This window comes from Kogia breviceps, chromosome 3 (assembly GCF_026419965.1).
Source record: "Kogia breviceps isolate mKogBre1 chromosome 3, mKogBre1 haplotype 1, whole genome shotgun sequence".
Classification (NCBI taxonomy): Eukaryota; Metazoa; Chordata; class Mammalia; order Artiodactyla; family Physeteridae; genus Kogia; species Kogia breviceps.
In genome coordinates this window covers 149136874-149156284 of record NC_081312.1, presented here as the reverse complement: position 1 = coordinate 149156284, position 19411 = coordinate 149136874, and the positions used below count along the sequence as shown (strand labels likewise).

The following is a 19411-nucleotide window of genomic DNA, read 5'->3' as shown; positions in this document are numbered from 1 at the left end:
TGGTCATTATTCAGACTAGTTCCCAGCATGCCACAGTCCAAAGGCAAGGGTCCAACCTCTGTTTAAAAATCAGAGACTAAACAGCTTACTCAGCACCCTGCTCACATTAGTGTTGTTTGTATTTATCATTTTAAAGTCTTTCGATAGCTCCTTTTATGCAATAATCTTAGGCTTCTGGGAATATTCTCAAAATATAGGAAGAACCTCCCTGACCTAGTTATAATGAAAAATGCTTTTCATGACTACCCACTCTCTTCAAGGAACGCTGGAACAACCAAGTCCTTAGGCATAATGGAATCCTAGGGAAGAATTTTACAAAAGTGCTGCTTTTTTTTTTTTTCTTTTCTTTTTTTTCCCCTTTCTTTCTTTGAAGAGGGTTTTCCCATGGTGAGGAAGGGGAAATTTTTTTTATTGAAACTGGCCCCTATTGCTCACCTACCCTGGACTGATGAAGATATTCACCCTTAGGGGAACAAACAATGATTTTTGTTGTTGTTGTTCTGTTTCCTCATCTAGGAGAGTGAGAGTGTGCTGCAGCAATCTGTTTGAGAGAATGTTCCTTAAATATCCCAATTCAGAGGACTCCATAGAGCTGAGACACAAATAAGAGCACCAAGGGAGCCCTGGTAGGTCAACCCAAATCACAAAAGGCACGGCTTTTCTAAGAATATAAGAATTATATCTACCTTTTAGGTACAGAAGGTGGAATGGAAAGAAGGGCTTTTTGGAGAAGGTATCCCAGAATAATCTCTAAGCAGAACCACTTGCACAAGGTTATCTAGCTTTCCTTGACAGGTGCACGGGCAGAGAAAGCATTTGGTCCCTGCGGTAACGTTTACTTGGGAGGTTACGACAACGATGTCCACGCTTACAGCAATCCACGTGACCGTGAGCGCAGGAGCACCCCTAGGACTGAGGCACAGAAAATACGCTACCTAGTCTGTCGTCCTCCCCGCTTCCACTCGCTGTGGGGATTGGAGCAGCTTCGGAGTCGCTGACGCCATCGCTTCCCGCCTCTGGCTCGCAGGGAGCATGCGCTTCCATCCTCACTTCCTCTCAAGGAGGGAGCGAGAATAAGGTGACGCCCTAGCAGACCCGCTGCCCGCTCCGCGTCACAGGAACTTCAGCACCCACGGGGCGGACAGCGCCCTCCTCCTCCTGAAGACCGGAGTCCCGAGCACCCAGAGTCTTTCTAATCCCTTTACTCCGGAGCCCTAGAGAGCTCCACCAGCTCCGAGTCCCCGCCACTCGCCCTCCCCGCGCCCGCCCTCCTAGCTCTTCCTGTTTTTACTCCTCCTTTTCATTCATAACAAAAGCTATAGCTCCGGGAGCCCGGCGCCAGGCTGTTCTGAAGCCAAGCCTGGAAGAATGGGGTTCCTTTGGACTGGCACTTGGATTGTGGTGCTGGGGCTCCACAGCAGCCCAATTCAAGCTTTCCCCAAACCGGCAGGCAGCCAAGGTACGTGGACACTTTTCTTCCCACCTCCCTTTCATTTCACCATGAAAAGGTAAAGTTTGGTATAATCCGCGAGCTGTAAATCACCTTGCCTCATTTTCTGATCACGTCATATCCGTGCATATTGACAGGGAAATCAGTTCGAATTTAGAGCCAGAAGACAGATTTTCCTCCCTCACTTTTTACATGATAGAACAATAACATAAGTTGTTTTGAAAGATCTTATTTTGAAATTGGGAGGGGGTGGCTTTCCCGCCTAATATATGGCTTGTTTTTTGGTTTGGGGTTTTTTTTTTTCCCTAGTCATCTTACAACCTTTCTCAGATATTCTATTCATAAAACGTGCACTGTATGAAGAAAGCTTTTAATGTGCCAATAATACCAATCCAGACTATGCTCTGTCTAGTTGAAAACAGCTGGTAAACCAAGTGTTAGAACAATATGTTAGATTTCTGGTAAAAAAAAAAAAAATTTTTTTTTTTTTGTAATTCTATTAACTCAGGAAATAAACCAAGATAATAAGCAAGGCAACACTGATAATCATCGTTATTGTATAATCTTGATAATCTTTGTTAATATATATTTTTGTTTCACAGTCATCCAAAAATATTTCTCCTTTTTTGAAGATTTTATTTAATGAGACATATTGTCTTTCCAATGAACAATTAAATTTATATTTGTGTGTGTTTATTCTAGACAAACCCCTACATAATAGAGAATTAAGTGCAGAAAGACCGTTGAATGAGCAGGTAGGTCAGAAGTAAAATTATAAATGCTATTCCATTTTATTTTATTTATTATTATTTAATGTAATTATGCTGCTAATTTTTAGCCATTTTGAATTCACAAACCTCAGGAGCTTAATAATAAACATTGAAATTATGATGGGAAATATAATTTTGGTAATTTCTATGTCCCAATAGTTAAATATAGAGAGTCAGTATAATACAAAGAGCTGACTGCATAATAACCCAGTAAGCTCAACAACATCACATCCATTCTATTGTAAGATTTCTTTATCAGAGATTTATATTTTACCAATATTATCAGAGGGGGAATTAACATTTATAGACCATCTGCCCTTTATTTTATCTCATTTAATCCTTATGACATACTTTGAGATAGAAATTATTAACTACATCTTACAAACAAGAAAGCTAAATCCCATGGAGATTAAATTATTGAGCTCTCATATTTGGTAGGTGGTGGAGTAATGATTTAAAACCAGGTCTATCTCCTGTTTCTTTCACAGATTGCTGAAGCAGAAGCAGACAAGATTAAAAAAACATACCCTTCAGGTAATAAGAAGTTACATTGATGTTAATTTAAATAATGTAGGCTATGAGAAGCTTAACTAAAATGGATATGCCTGGCTCGGGGGCTTTTCTTCCAGAAAACAAGCCAGGTGAGAGCAATTATTCCTTTGTTGATAACTTGAACCTGCTAAAGGCTATAACAGAAAAGGAAAAGAGTGACAAGGAAAGACAGTCCGTAAAAAGTTCTCCAAATGATAATAAATTGAACCTGGAAGATGTTGATTCAACCAAGAATCGAAGACTGATTGATGATTATGATTCTACTAAGAGTGGACTGGATCATAAATTTCAAGGTAAATGAAAAAAAACAAGTTTTGCTACCTATTTTCTCTAATTTGGAGTTTCCCATAATGGGTTAAGAGAAAGTCCTATATTTTAAAAATATCTCTTACACACTTACAATCCTTTATTAGTCATGTCCAAAATTGAGATAAAGCCCAAACTTACTGATAATGTGCAAAGCTCCAGCTCCACAGAAGCCCAGATTTTATTTTCTCTTTAAAGGTTCCTTTACCGATGCTTTGAAAAAAATTTAAATCTACTCTCTATATTTTATGTTATTGAATTCATTTTAACATTCCAATTTAACTATTAGTGCAAGCAAAATATCGTAATTCTCAAACAATTAAATCAACCAGATACCCCCCCTCCCCAAGTGGAATATTCGTTACTCCCTTTTCAGTGTCCTCTTCCTAGCTATATCCTTTCTCCCTAGGTCATTCTAACCTTTCCACGACTTCAGTTACCATCTATATCCTGATGTTTCATATCACTAGCCCAGACTTCTCTGAACTATAGACCTATATCTAGCTAACTACCGACTTATCTTCCCTTGGAAGTCTCAGATGCACCTCAAACTTAACATGTCTAAGATTAAATTCATAATTTCTGTACATCTTACAACTTAGCCCTCTTTCCTCTAGGAAAGGCACTACTATACATCCAGTTTTTCAAGACAAATCTATGAGTCAAACTATTTCTTTTTTTCCTTACCTCTCAAATTCTAATCCATCAGTCTTAGCAATTTTATCTCCTGTGTATCTCTCAAAATTTTTTTCTCTATCCCCAATCACCTCCTTCTTTTTCCAAGCTCCAATCATATCTCACTTGAACTAGAGCAGAATCTTCCAATGGATCTTCTAGCATTTGCTCTGACCCTCTCCATCTTATTCTTCATGTAGCAGCCAGAGTGATCTTTTCAACACACAAACATGAGCATGTCACTGTTTTGCATAAAACCTGTTAATGGATTCCCATTTCTCTTAGAATAAAACCCCAAATCCTTAACGTGGCTTCTACAGTCCTACATGGGCTGTCTACTTTTCTAGGTTCATCCAGCACACATGATCTGATAGAAACCTTATTTCCTTCCTTCATGGCACTTATTGCAGTTTGTAATTTTACATCCTTGAGTGTGACTACTTATGATTTATCTTTTTCTCCTAAACTAAACTGAAAAACTCCATGGGAACAGAGACGGTATAGTCCAAGTGTCTGGAGCTCGTGAATTTGTTGCATGAATTGATAAATGAACAAATGCACAAATAAAAGAATACATGAGGGAATAAATTAACTATTGTACCTAGGCATTGAGGTGTTCCTCAGTGTGTCTTCCATTCTGAGTACTGGTGCTTAGGAGTGACTACAGATTTTCTTATGTGTCTTAATTCTTTTCCACGGACCACAAGAGAATTATACTGATTATCTCTGTCAGAAAACAACTGCCAATTAAATTTGACTTTTATAGGCTATTGTAGCCTGAGGAGAATTCTGAAGTGTGTTTTATATGGATGGCGTGGGGGAGATGGTCTATATTTTGACACATTTCATGTTGTATACTATTCAGGGAAATGTTTTGGGGTTTTTTTGTGTGTGAGGGTTTTGTTTTTGTTGTCGTTGTTGTTGTGTTGTTTTGGCTGTGCTGTGCATGGTTTGTGGGATATTAGTTTCCCGACCAGGGACTGAACGTGGACCCATGGGAGTGGAAGTGATGAGTCCTAACCACTGGACCACAAGGGAATTCCCAGGGACATTTTTTTTTGACTTCTACTTTTTAAACTAAAGTATTTGCGCTAGAAATAAATAGGCACTGGGCATAGCCCCATGAAAAATAGATTTAACCACTTTGATTGAATCGCCCATTTGATTTAATAAAATAAAAAAATAGTCTAAAGTTTGTTTGACTGCATTTTTTGGTCAGATGGGCTGTGCATGCAGACAGAGGCAGATCTGCTTTGATCTGATCACTAACTTGAGCAACTTACGTTTAAATTGTTCAACATTTCATTAACATGCAAATAGGTTCAGAACTACCAGTGCTAGTTTTGATGGTTCCAGGTTTACCCTAGAGGTCATTCTAAGTCTACTTGAGTATACAGAAAAGGTTCTTGGAGAGAATGATATGAGTGAATTGCTGATTTTCTCTCATACCCTGGTAATCCTGGAACCAGAAGGTTTGGGACCACTCAGCTGACTAGAACCTCAGAGGTATGCAGACTTACATCCCAGAAGGGAGGGCAAGGGGCCTAACTTCTGCAGGGTGCTTTTATACCTTTAGGAAACCTCTAAATGGGCTTGTGCTATAGGACCCACCAATTCTCCTTCTCAGTGTTTTCTACAGTATGTATGATTCAGGAGTTTTGTAAGTTTCTTTTAGGAAATAATGCTTTGTGGCTCCTGTGTGCATTCACCAAACAAATATTCATTGAGCAATTACTATGTATCAGTCTATGAGCTAGACAGTGAACTCTGTGCAGTTAGGGACCACATCTAAACTCTTTATCACTCTATTTCCAGTCCTGGCCTATATTAAGACTTTAATACAAATATATTGAATAAATGAAGGTCAAGTGCCATATTAGATGCCTGGAGATTCAAATGTAACTGAGCAGATAACAACTTTGAACAAGGCCCTTTTGCATCCACTTAGAGTTGTAAATGCTTTAAAAACTTATAAATGTTGAACTCATGTTTGGTTTCCCTCTGAAGTCTGTATAGGAGGGTGAAACACCCCTTCACGAGCAGTAGAGAAGCCATTCTGAGTAATTCTGTCCATTGTAGAGGAGCAGGGGAAACCACTGGAAGGCAAGGAGCATTGCCCAACTGCTCAACTATCAACCCCATCTAGCGAAGCTCTGCTAGGGGAGCCTGAAGTTCCTGGCTCAAGAGAATACAGCAGTGCAGAGGAGGAGGCTATTTCTTCAGTGCTGCTAATGTTCTTCCTGTAGTGAAGTAAATGAACTGAAAAGCAGTCATCTCATTTATTTTCCAGCTTCAGCAGGCAACCACTATTCTTCCTTTTTCAGATCCCGAGGGATAAGTTGGAAGGGAAATAAATGCTTCCACCTCTGCATAGACTCAGGGAAGTTTCTGGTCCACATATTCCCGAGAGTCTGACTTGCAACCCACAAATGAAAAATCAGACCTAAGTGATAGTGAGTCTCTGCTCCTGAAAAACATGGGTGATGAACCCAATTTTCAGTCAGCCAGGAGGGGAACTGATTTTACAGGGTTTTCTAAGGGACTTTTCTGCTCATTCGTCACGCTGGTACACAGGACTCAAAGAGCTCACAGCTCACGGGTTGGCCAACAATTCAGCAATCATATACTGTCAGGGAACTTCCAGCCCTCTGTGTGTACTCACGCTGCTCATTTTCCTAAGCTTCTTTCCAAACAACAAGAAGAGGATATTCTGCCTGAGGCTGCACATACTTGCAGCTTCATAGAGTCTAGAAAAAGTCTACGAATCCCCAGGAACTATGGAAGAAAAGGAGAGAATCAGAATAGAAATATGTACTAGGTTCTTCTTTCTTTGAGTGAATATGATCAGAATTATTAGGGTAGGACTTGGCTAGGGATGCAATGTCTATTTTCTCTAGAAGATAATTGTAGTTCCTTTATTTCAGGTACAAATCTACGGTCCATAATAATAAAACTACATTAACTTTCATACGATACTTTGCAATTTTAAAGGTGCTTTTACATCTTATTCCATTTGATCCTCACAATCCCATGAAATAGATACTCTTATTAACTTCCTTTACAGTGGTCCAAGGATATATAGGTAACAAGAGAGATCACTGGAGCTAAATTTCTGATCTTTCCAAGCTGCCTAGGAGTGACAGGTTAAGTGCCTTGTAAACTTGCATATATGAATATACTGTTCCATGTGGCATAGATTGGAAAAGACCAATTAATTCCTGGGAGTGCTCTGTGGACATAGTGCAGAGCTTCCTTGCCACCAACCCTACTGTATCCTTCCTTTCCCTCAGGAAGGGCCCTTGCTTTAATCTGGAGTAGTGCTGACAAATGTATTCCCAGGAAAGCCAAGGATACATATCTGCAAGCTTCTCTGCTGAGACTTACATAGATTTACATACTTCTTTGTGCAAACCTGTGATCAGTTTTTTGTTTTTTTTTTTTTTTTTTTTTTTTTTTTGCGGTATGCAGGCCTCTCACTGTTGTGGCCTCTCCCGTTGCAGAGCACAGGCTCCAGACGCGCAGGCTCAGAGGCCATGGCTCACGGGCCCAGCCGCTCTGCGGCATGTGGGATCTTCCCAGACTGGGGCACGAACCCGTGTCCCCTGCATTGGCAGGTGGACTCTCAACCACTGCGCCACCAGGGGAGCCCCTGTGATCACATTTTAAAAGCTTAAATTACAGGCACATAAAATAAGTTCCCTATTCTCTGGAGAAAGAGGCTTGTCACGTTAAGCTGCCTTACATAAAGGTGCCCTGACACATACTCACAAGTAAACAGTTATTCCAGGTAAGTCATAAAATCTTCAGTACATACTCTCTGATTCTGGGTGTAAGGCAGTTTTCCCCACCCTAAGCCCAGGAATTTGCCTGCAAAGGGAGTACATGTGAAGATAATACCAATCTACTCTTGTGGGGAAATGGAATATCAAATTATATAACATATAGAAGGGTGCTTTGAATAATCCTGCATACTATCTAACAGTATTTTACTTTTTGTACTCTTAGTGCTAAAAACGGAGAGGCCTTTTGTGTTGCTTTCAGATCTTCCTCTTATAATCACATAAGAAGCTTTCAGAATTTCCATTATCATCCTAGGTTCTTAACTTGAAGTCAAATTTTATTTTAAACCAAGAGTTTTCATGGACGAAGCACCACCTTAAACATATTCCAAACATATTTGAGTGTAGAAGATATAGATTATAACTCTAATGTAATCCAAGAAATAGGTGTGTGATCACCACAACGTGAGGTTGTGATTGCTCTGTCTAGACGATCCAGATGGCCTTCATCAACTAGATGGAACTTCTTTAACTGCTGAAGACATTGTCCAGAAAATTGCTACCAGGATTTATGAGGAAAATGACAGAGGAGTATTTGACAAGATCGTTTCTAAACTGCTGAATCTTGGCCTAGTAAGTCATATGCATGAGAATAAACCAAATCTTAGGTTGGCATATGCTAAGAAGCCAAGCCACTTCATTCAAAGAGCCAAATGTTTATAATGCATCTACTTTATATCGGTCACCATGGGTCTCGAAGACAAGTAAGACACCATTCTTTCCCTCTAGGAATTTATGGTTTATCAGAGGCACTAGACAAGTACACAAGTGCTCATGACGCAAGGTGCATAGGAACCATCTGAGTGGTTCAGTGTGCCAGAGGATGGATTATATCCAATTGTGCAATAAGGAAAAGCTTCAGAGGAGGAGGTGTTTGAAGTGAGCTTAGAAGGATGGTTAGGATTTAACCAGCAGAAGTTTTTAAAAAAAAAATGTGTTAGATGAGAAGGAAATAAGATGTGCAAAGCCATGCAACGATTGGGAAACCCTAAGCAATTCAGACTGACCCTGCCCCACCCAGATACTAATACAGACCTGGCAGGCTTTAGGAGAGCACTAAATTTGCAGGTTTCAAAGGTTACCTACTATGGCCTGCAGCTGAGGACTGAGAGACAACCTTCAAGTTGTTTCTCAAACTAAGTATTCTGTGGGTTCCAACAGACAGGACTGATGGTTGCACAATGGGCCCAAAGACACTTCTTCCCAGGAGTGCTGAGCAGCTATTGTGAAGGCCAGCATGTAGCAGAGGCATAATCAAGGGATGTTCAGAAGAGGGACCAGAACATTCTCTTGTCTTCTAAAAATATGTGTTCATCTAAAGAGTTTAGTCTAGATTTTCTTTAATCACAAAAATGGAAATAACAGTTATATGTTTTGACTCTTTATAACAGATCACAGAAAGCCAGGCACACACACTGGAAGATGAAGTTGCAGAGGTTTTACAAAAACTGATCTCTAAGGAAGCCAACAATTATGAAGAGGAACTCAATAAGCCAACAAACAGGACTGAGAGTCAGGCTGGAAAAATACCAGAGAAAGTGGTATGTATATGCAAATGTATATGCATCTATTATGTATGTGTATATATGCATGTGCATGGATGTGTGTGTATACTTGTATTTGTATATCATTAATACAATCTGTGTATAATTAGTACTTCAGTTTGTGCCAAATAAGAATTGGGGTATGTGACATTTTTAGCCCACTTAAAATATATACATTAATGAAATACCAATGAGTTAAAAGATATAAATGAACTCTACTTTGAAAATAGTATAAAGATGCATGTTATATTACATAGTAAAGATTATGCCTTATACCCCAGAGTAAAATAACGCATAATATTATGTGAAATGGTTATTTCACATAACAATTCGTATAATCACAGTGCACTGGATCCAAGTATTTCACAACAGAAGTTGGTATCCAACTTCTGTTCACAGTGGATGTCATCATCTGCTCCCAGAACCCCAAAAAAGAAACTTAGGCTGATTTGATCCTTTTCCACACCAGCTTTTACATTCCTCAGAGCTAGTTGCCTCATGCTGCCTCTCTGTCTACCCTGTTTTCTTCCATCTGCTCCTTCCTCTTTCCATTGGCTTAGAGGCCTGTCATCCTTTACTTAGACTTGCCATTCATTCGTCCTTGTCCTTGCTGGACTCCTTGCCTCTTCATCTTTTCTTTGGCCTCAGCCAAACTACTAAAATCGTTCTCTCCTCCTTGAATTCTTTTTAAACTTCTAGATGGAGCTAACTATAGGAGGATATAAAAGGATATCAAACTCCTCACCTCTCCTTTCATTTTCTCCACCAGAGCACCGATACCCCATGGCTCTCCAACATCCCATCCCAAATACAAAGAAAAAGGGTGTGTAGACCTATGGTCCTATTTTAGGGAAGGCTAGAAAACAGAAATTGGTATAGATTGGTTTTGTTTTGTTTTTTACTGCTAGCTCTCCCTACTTCCAATCCCCACCATCTGCCATTTTTTAAAACAGCTTTTGAAGATCCACTCACCCTAAAAAAAAAACTATCTAGATTTATCACAGAACTCATGGCTTTTACTCAAACTTACCAATCTGAACTAAAACTGACATAGCAATTTTCATGATCCTTCACTCCCATTATGTACTCCTTACTTCCCACCTCTAAAATGTCCATATGATTGACCTGCTCACTCATATTATCTAAATGCATAAATGCAAACAAAATATTCTTTCAGTAAATGTTTATTGAGGTACCACCTATGTACCAAACACTGGGGATACAATGCTCATTTAAAAAGATACAATCCCTGCTCTCATGATGCTTAAGGTCTAAGGGAAGAGGTAGATGATCTTCAAATCAGTCATGTATTTTATTTTATTTTTTTAATAAATAAATTTATTTATTTTATTTTTGGCTGTGTTGGGTCTTTGCTGCTGCATGCAGGCTTTCTCTAGTTGCCACGAGTGGGGGCTCCACTTCATTGCGGTGCGCGGGCTTCTCATTGCGTTGCGCGGGCTTCTCATTGTGGTGGCTTCTCTTGTTGCAGAGCATGGGTTCTAGGCGCACGGGCTTCAGTAGTTGTGGCACGTGGGCTCAGTAGTTGTGGCTCGCAGGCTCTAGAGCTCAGGCTCAGTAGTTGTAGCACACAGGCTTAGTTGCTCCGACGCATGTGGGAATCTTCCCGGACCAGGGCTCAAATTCGTGTCACCTGCATTGGCAGGCAGATTCTCAACCACTGTGCCACCAGGGAAGCCCAGTCATGTATTTTAATTGTGACTGCATTAACTGCTCTGAGAAAAGAAACATGGTTCTACTAGACCTCATAAAAAAGGAACCTGCCTTGGACTTAGGCTTGGGGAAGGCTTCCCAGAGGAGGTGACTTGAGCCAAAAACTGAAGGCTGAATAGGAGTTAACTTGTGAATATGATAGGCAATATGTAGAGAAGGATGTGTGGAGTACCCAAGTAACTGAAACAAGGACAGTGTGGCTGCCACACAGAGAGAGCAATGAGAGATGAGACTGGAGAGGTGGACCCAGGCCAGATCAGCAGGGTCTTACCAGCCATGTACAGATTCTGATCTTTATCATAAGAGCAATGGGAAAACACTGAAGGATTTTAAGCAAAGGAGTTACATGATCATATTTTTTAAAAGATAACTGTCTACAATGTGGAAAATGCAGGGTTGGGAATAGATTGGAAGGTGGGTGGTGTACCAGTTAAAAAGTAAGAAGTGAAGGTAGCTTGGACTAGAGTGGGGTAGTGGAGAAAGTGAGAAATGTACAAATTTGGGATAAATTTAGACAGTGTGGCCAATAAGGCTACTGATGGATCGAATGCAGGGAAATGAAGAGGAAGAGGCAAGAAAGGCTCTTACATTTCTGTCTAGTTCACTCAATGGAGAATGGATCATTAAGATAGGGAACACTGGACACACATCAGGTTTTGGAAAGAGTTTTGTGTACCCTCCCAGCCAGCGTTTAAAATGTCACCCAGGAATCACTAAGGTATGACTGCTGTGCTAGTATTAGACATTGTGACAGGCTTTCCTGTATCTTGGCACCATCCCTCTTGGTAGATTCTATAAACTCAAAGCTCCCCTCCTTGGTGAAAGGCAGTTTTATGAAGAAACACTCATGAGAACTGGTGGAGGGAAAATTGGCCAGAGCAGGAACCTGTCTATTCTCCCCTGAGCAGGAGCCAGGGTCTTCAGGTAAAGCACCTGTCTCTAAGTCCCAATGACTTTCCCATGTAACTAGATGCCCACACGCTTGCAAAAGAGTTTGATCCTGCAGGAGCTTACAAAGGAAGAGATATTCTTGCACTACAATTCAAGGGCATCACAGAGGAAAGAATCATCCTGGATTGTCATCAGTTCTAACAAAAATGTTTATTTTGTATTGATTTTTCCCCCACTGGAGACTCCAATGGCAGCAATTCAAGATGGTTTTACTAATGGAGAAAATGACGAAACAGTATCTAACACCTTAACCTTGACGAATGGCTTGGAAAGGAGAACTAAAACCTACAGTGAAGACAACTTTGAGGAACTCCAGTATTTCCCAAACTTCTATGCACTACTGAAAAATATTGATTCAGGTAAACATTGTTTTCTGACCATGTGGAACAGAAACAGTAATTCCAGGAAATGTGTGGGTGGGTTTTTTTTCTTCCTGTTTTCAATTTCTAAATTCAGCCGTCAATGACATATATTATGTCCTTGGGGAAAATAGTTCACATTGATTTTTTTCAAAAGAAGTGTACTAGCCATGGAAATATTTAGGAAAGGGTAATCAGGAAAGGTGGAATTTCTGGATAATTTAATCTTCATGTTAACAGAGGGTTCATTTATTTGTTCAATAGATGGTATTGAACACATGCTGTGTTCCTGGGATTGTAGTGAACCTTGTACCAATATAGAGATGAATCTGAGTGCTCCTGGCCTGACGCAGTTCAGCCTCAATTTTTATTGCAAGTCTCTTTTCAAAAAGGCTTTATTTTCCTCTCTTAGTAAGAACAGTGTATGGAACATATTTCATTATTTTAAAATGATTCAGAATTTTGCTTTTTAGATATTTTCAACTTGTCTTCAAATGAATTGAACTAAACATTGGACTACTGAAGGTCAGGAGCCCAAAACACGCTTGGGAAATGTGTTGCTCTCTTTTCTTTTATATGTGCACCCAAATAAGTTGACTGAAGATTTCAGTTCATGTTTATTTTTGGTTAATCTGCAAGGAGGATAATAATGTGCCAATTTTCTGTTGTTGTTATTGTCCATATAGCTGCCCTGCACTGCCTTATAGCTTTTCTTCTTCCTGTTTAAAGATTCATTGCCAGTTTGAACATTTGTAATAAAGATTTCTGTAATTGTAACATCTTTCCCCAAGAAGTAACCTTAGAGTAGACTGCATTTCTGGGGAACATCCTTTTGTCCTTCAATCCCAGACATTGGCCAGATGGCACCAGCCCCCCTGCTGGTGTCTGCAGGGCTTGTACATCTTGAGGGTCTATTCCGATCCATCTTGCCCCACTGGTTGGCAGATACCCAGCTCAGAACCTCTGTCATTCTGGTGAGTCACTTCTTATCAGTGAAGTGTATCAGCATAATACCAAGTATTTATATGGATGTGACCTTGAGCAAATAATGTGATTGCTGAAGTTATTATTTACCTGCCCTTTTCCAGGATTTCTCTCCCACACCTCTTCTCCCACCTTCCTCTCTCCCAACTTTGTGACTTTTGTGGTATTTTTAAGATTCCACTGTATGGAATATTCTTTATTTTGTGTGTTTTTATCTTTCAGTTTCCTTGACCCCATTCTTTATTGCCTTTATTTTTATAGACTTTTAATTTAAATACTTACACTGAGGTCTTTGATAGTACCCATCTTTTTTACCCAAGGTCTGAACCAATTGAGAAATTTTTAAAACAGGCAGAAAACCAAAATATCTTTGCTACTGATACAGACCGGGTTGTAGAATGCAGTGGGCTTGTCTACTCCCTACCCTCAGTCTAGCTCTTGGAACAGCCAATCCTGGAAGAGTTTGAGTCTGCACAGCAGGCACATTTTTCAGGTCCCTGCCTTCCACTGTTCCAGGGGAATGAAAAGAAGAAAGATTCCAAATCCCCATCCGTCAAGAAAAGTAGACTAATGGCTGTTGGCTACCAACCTCATCTATGAGGAGGATGAAAAAATGGGCGGAAAGGCTAGAAGTATGTAGAGAAAATCCTTCCTGGCAGCTGAAAGAATAGGGAAGCAGTCCTCTAGCAACTTAGTTTTTCTTTCCTTCAAAAATGGAAATAGATTTTTTTTTTCTGATTTTAGAATTAATATAGCCACTGAACTATTATGGAATCATTGGCCATCTTTTTTTTTTTTTTTTTTTTTTTTTTTTTTTTTTTTTTTTTTTTTTTTCAGTATGCGGGCCTCTCACTGTTGTGGCATCTCCCGTTGCGGAGCACAGGCTCCGGACGCGCAGGCTCAGCGGCCATGGCTCACGGGCCCAACCGCTCCGCGGCATGCGGGATCCTCCCGGACCGGGGCACGAACCCGCGTCCCCTGCATCGGCAGGCGGACTCCCAACAACTGCGCCACCAGGGAAGCCCCCTCACTGGCCATCTTGTTCTATCAAGATACAGAACAGGGCTTCCCTGGTGGTGCAGTGGTTGAGGGTCCGCCTGCCGATGCAGGGGACACGGGTTCGTGCCCCGGTCTGGGAAGATGCCACATGCTGCGGAGCAGCTAGGCCCATAAGCCATGGCCGCTGAGCCTGCACACCCGGAGCCTGTGCTCCACAACGGGGGAGGCCACGGCAGTGAGGGGCCCGCGTACCGCCAAAAAAAAAAAAGATACAGAACAGTATGTCAAATATGAAGTTTCCAAGAAACTGTTAGTAGTGGTTGCTTATAGGAAGTAGGAGTTGTGGGGAGGGAGAGGAAGAGAATATTGCTTTCACTGTTTACTTCTGTACCATTGAAATATTTTCACTATATGCATTTATTCCTTCAAATGAAATAAATGTTAGAAAGCAATATATACTACTGTCAAAAAATCAACATTGCATTTAAAAAATAAAGAAACATGTGTGTCCCTATTTCAAATATTAATCTTGATTAATGAAAACAGGTCATTCCTTCCCTCAAAAACATACGACCATAGTAGAGAAAGGTTGTTGGGTTACCAATCTTCTAACTTTCCTTTTGAGTTTATATTATCTCAGGTTGCAAACTGTCTCTATCATCTACTCTATCAATAAAATATTTTAGATTAAGGTAAAAACCTTGTTGGAGAAGTTATAATTACCCATTTCTGAAAAATTTCAGTATACCTGTACATTGTTCTATATTCCCAATCAAGTCTTGGGCTTTTCAGAAATTAAATATATTTTAGCTATATATTTAGAGAGAACTATTTCAATGAGATGCTATATTTCATAAATTAACATTGAAAAATGAAGCTATACTCCACTAGTTTTTAAAAAATTATTTTGTCCTTTTATATAGAAAAAGAGGCAAAAGAGAAAGAAACCCTGATTACTATCATGAAAACGTTGATTGACTTTGTGAAGATGATGGTAAAATATGGCACCATATCTCCAGAAGAAGGTGTTTCCTACCTTGGTGAGAGTCCTACCTCTTTTGTTTTCACAGTGGTTAGTTTTCATTGTCCAAAATGAATGAGAGATTTGGCAACAATTATTTTACTAATTTGATAATTTATGCCAAAGTCGCCTGAATCATCTGGGTAATCAGAATTGCCCAGCTTGACAACGCATACAAATAAAATTAACCAGACGTTTTCAACTCTTTATATGTATAGGTCCAGTTCAAATACAGACATTTCACCTTTGTTACATTTTGTCTTGTTAACATCTTCTAATAATCTCCTCAGAGATAATATTATTAAAATTTGACTTTTGGTTCTTTTCCAATTGTGTTTGCGTGGTTGGGACAAAAAGAGTCTTGATTTTAACCAGTGCGGCCTGTGTGTGGTGAGGAGGAAGGAGCACTGGATTAGGCATCAGAAGTTCTGCTTCCTGGTCCCAGCTCTGCCTCAGACCAGGTCTGTCATGCTGGGGAAGGCACTCACCTTTCTGGACCTCAGTTTCTGTATCTGTGAAATAAAGGACTCTGTTACCTCTAACCGGAGCTGGTAAACTCCTGGCCATGGGCCAGTCTGTCCCATCACCTATCTTTGTATAGCACACAAGCGAAAAATAGCTTTTACATTTTTTAATGGTTGGAAAAAAAATCAAAATAATAGTTTTGTGACATGAGAAAACTACATAAAATTGAAATTTCAGCATCCATAATCAAGTTTTATTAGAACACAGCTGTGCTTCTTTGTTTTAGTGTTGTCCATGGCTACTTTTGTGCTACCATGACAACGCTGAGTAGCTGCATATGGCCTGCAAAGCCAAATATACTTACTAACTGGCCCTTTATAGAAAAGGTTTGTCAACCTTTGATTCTTTGAACTTTATAGATAAGCTTAAACAATCTTTGATTCTGCACGTAGGTTGTTAAAAGGAGAAAAGCCTTTTGTTTTCCTGCTTGGTTTAGTTAATCACCAAATACCATTCATCTCAGAGGTCCTTTGGGCAAGATGAACTCATGGCCCCTTACTCCGATCACTGATGGGGGAGGGAGAATTAAATGGAAGAGAAAAATCTCATAGGATAGAGTAATCCAGAGTTGTTCTGTATAAATGCCATTTTTTCCTACATGAAAACTAGTTTTACTGGGGTTTTTTATGATTATAAAAGAACATATTTATTTTTAAAAAATCAGTCAGTGCAAAAAGATATTAAAGACAGTGAAAAATCACTCATAATATATATATTATGTATATAATACATGATAATGTATGCGCACATACACATACATACTTATGTCATTTTTTTTCTTTCGTTTAACAAAAAGTGAGCTTAAGTTACACACCATGCTTTGTGGCCTACTTTATCCACTTCATAGTAGATCTAAAGCATTGTTTCAAATCAATCATTGTTTCATATCAATACCCTGTGACTCATATTTCACACTTAAGTCATTTATCCTATGGAAATAAATTAGAGATGCCGCAAAGGCTTGTGTGCAAGCCAGGTGTTTCCACTATTATTTATAGCTGTGCAGTCCAGTGTGATAGTCATCTGTTGCTATTTAAATTAACTGTAATTAAAATTAAGCAAAATTAAAAATCTGGTTTCTCAGTTGCTCTAGGCATATTTCAAGTGCTCACTTGCCACAGTTAGCTTGTGGCTACCATATTGAACAGCACAGAAATGAGTATTTCCATCGTTGCAAAAAGTTCTATTGGACAGCACTGGCTTCTAGAAACAAAACAATAGAAATAAACTCGCTACCCCACAAGAGGAGACTATATAAATTATTAATTCTTATTTAGACTAAAGTTTATATTTTAATGTTTGCGTTTTTAATAATTGTATGTTTATAAATTGTGTTTTTAATATTGTTTATAAACATATTTTATAAACAGGGGCAGCATGGGTAGAAGAGAGAGGATCAACTAACCTCCTCTCCTCCATCTCAGCATGTTACAAACGATGATCAGTGATCTACCCTTCTGTTCTGGTCCCAACAATGTATGGTGACTACAAAGGTTGACAGCTGTGGTCGCTATTTCAAAGAAGAAAGCAGAATGTGTCACACAATAGGATATACTGATTTTCTTCTCAAAAAGGGATGGGGTAGGGTAGAAGGAAGAATTTTCTTGGAGAGAAGTAATACAAAGTAATAATGGAATCTTTATGGACTAATTGCAAAGAAATGCTTGTTTGCAAATCGCCCTGTCCTATTAGTAAGATGGATATGTGACTGGTTAAATAACTGAATACCAGGGTTGTGGATTCTAATTCACTGACTGCCTTGAGGTGGTCACAATCTAGATTCCTATCTGGTAACACCTACAAGATGTTACTCCAAAGAGCAGAATTAGGACAAAGACAAGAATACAGATTTCAGCTTAATATGAATAGAGAAATTCTCGCCCTTGAGACATCTAACATGATGGAGGTGTTAGCTAACCGTGGTAATCATTTTGCAGAATATAAATGTATCAAATCAGTATGTTGTACTATACCCTAAACTTACACAATGTTCTATCTTAGTGAAAAACATATTTTTTAAGACTAACAATAGAACTGGCTGCCTCATGAATTAGTGAGAGCCCTGAATGACAGAAATCCAACTGTTTGGCTTAAGCGACAAGGGAATCTATTTCCTCATGTAACTGAAAAGTCCAGGGGTGGGGGTAGTCTGGCTTCAGGTTTGTGAAGCCCACCACAATGTGAGGAACCTATCCCTCCCCATCTCACTGACTTTTTGTATGTTGGTTCATTCCAGATAAACTGCTCCATCCTGGAAACAAGATGGCTCGTACAGCCCCAATCTCACATCCACACAGTATAGCTATCCTAGTGGAAAGAGAGCCTCTTTCTCTTAGCATTGAATCTCACTGGCCTGGCTTGAGTCATGTGCTCCTCCTTGAACCAATCGCCATAGCCTGAGGGCTGGAGGAGCCAGGCCTGGGTTATTCAGCCACCAGTGGAGCAAATATGCTGAGAGTGGAAGAGGTCTGGGTTCTCCAAAGGAAAATCAAGGTGTAGTTACCAGAGGCGTTGAGTGGGCCAAAACCACAGCTGTCCATTATAGGCCTCAATCCTGGATGTTTTCTAACAGTGGTCACAGAAATGTGGAAGGGACTTCTGCAATTAACTGAGTAGGAAGCTGAACTTGAGGAACTCAAATTGTATGCCTTTCCATCTTGAGAGTCAATGAAATATAATCCACATCAAAGCCCCTTACTAGCAGTGCTAATATTGTGGAATTGCTGTTGCACTATTTCTGGTGAGATTTAAACACTTTTAGTAACACTTTGAAATGGTCTTTTAGGACGTAAAATTTTATTTCTTCTCCTCCCCCCTCCAGAAAACTTGGATGAAACAATTGCTCTTCAGACCAAGAACAAGCTAGAAAAAAATGTTACTGACAATAAGAGCAAGCTTTTCCCAGGTATGATTTATTTTAGCATTTTCCCCCCAGCTTTTAGCAAAATAACCCTTTTGAGTGGTAAATCATGAACTTCAATAAACACTGATAAAGAATTACAGATTTCAAAAAGTTTGAAAACCTGAAATCCAACCATGGGATTAAGTAGCTACAACCTTGGCCAGTCAGCACAGAAATTTAATCCCAAGAAGCATTGAAAAGAAATGAGGACTTTACTGAAGTGGTGGCTGGTGGGCAAAGGTGAAAGCTATATCACAAGCTGAGCAATCCTTCCTAAAATTCTCCTTTAGGTATCTTTTTCTCTCCCCAGATCACCACTGTCCCTGACCCTCTGTCCCCTCCTGCTGCTTCGTCCCATACTCTCCCCTCCTAGCTCTTCTTTCTCCTCTGGGACAGTCTGCGCCCCCGTGTGGTATGATTTATGGCCTTCTCTTGGTTTTGTCACTTCTGCATCTCTACCCATCACCCTGCTTAGCATGGCGAATACCACGGAGCAGAGCTGTGCAAAGGAGAATTTCAGGGACGAGGAAGGCACAAAAAGAGAAAAGATCACAAACTCTTATACTTTAATTTTGTGTCCCTATCACAGAAATTATGTACCTATATTTGATAGAATATACAGCCCTTTAAAATGATGTTTTCAAGCAGTTTTTAATAACCTGGAAACATTCTGCCATAATGATGCTAATGACAAAAGCAAGGAACAAAACTGTGCCACAAGTATGAAAAAAAATGCATCAAAAAAGTATATATATAGGGCTTCCCTGGTGGCGCAGTGGTTGAGAATCCGCCTGCCGATGCAG

At 39.7% G+C, this 19411-nt stretch overlaps 1 protein-coding gene across 1 annotated transcript in view; it reads left to right on the top strand.

The window, feature by feature from the left end:
• The first annotated feature begins 1020 nt into the window (after nucleotides 1–1020).
• Nucleotides 1021–19411, top strand: part of SCG3 (secretogranin III) — a 39163-nt gene continuing 20772 nt past the window's right edge. Inside the window, exons 1-9 of the mRNA XM_059056268.2 lie at nucleotides 1021–1459; nucleotides 2153–2205; nucleotides 2709–2754; nucleotides 2850–3065; nucleotides 8023–8165; nucleotides 8984–9133; nucleotides 12000–12177; nucleotides 15084–15200; nucleotides 18528–18611. Coding sequence (XP_058912251.1) covers nucleotides 1369–1459; nucleotides 2153–2205; nucleotides 2709–2754; nucleotides 2850–3065; nucleotides 8023–8165; nucleotides 8984–9133; nucleotides 12000–12177; nucleotides 15084–15200; nucleotides 18528–18611 — 1078 coding nt within the window. The 5' untranslated portion in view covers nucleotides 1021–1368. The remainder of the gene's footprint in view (nucleotides 1460–2152; nucleotides 2206–2708; nucleotides 2755–2849; nucleotides 3066–8022; nucleotides 8166–8983; nucleotides 9134–11999; nucleotides 12178–15083; nucleotides 15201–18527; nucleotides 18612–19411) is intronic.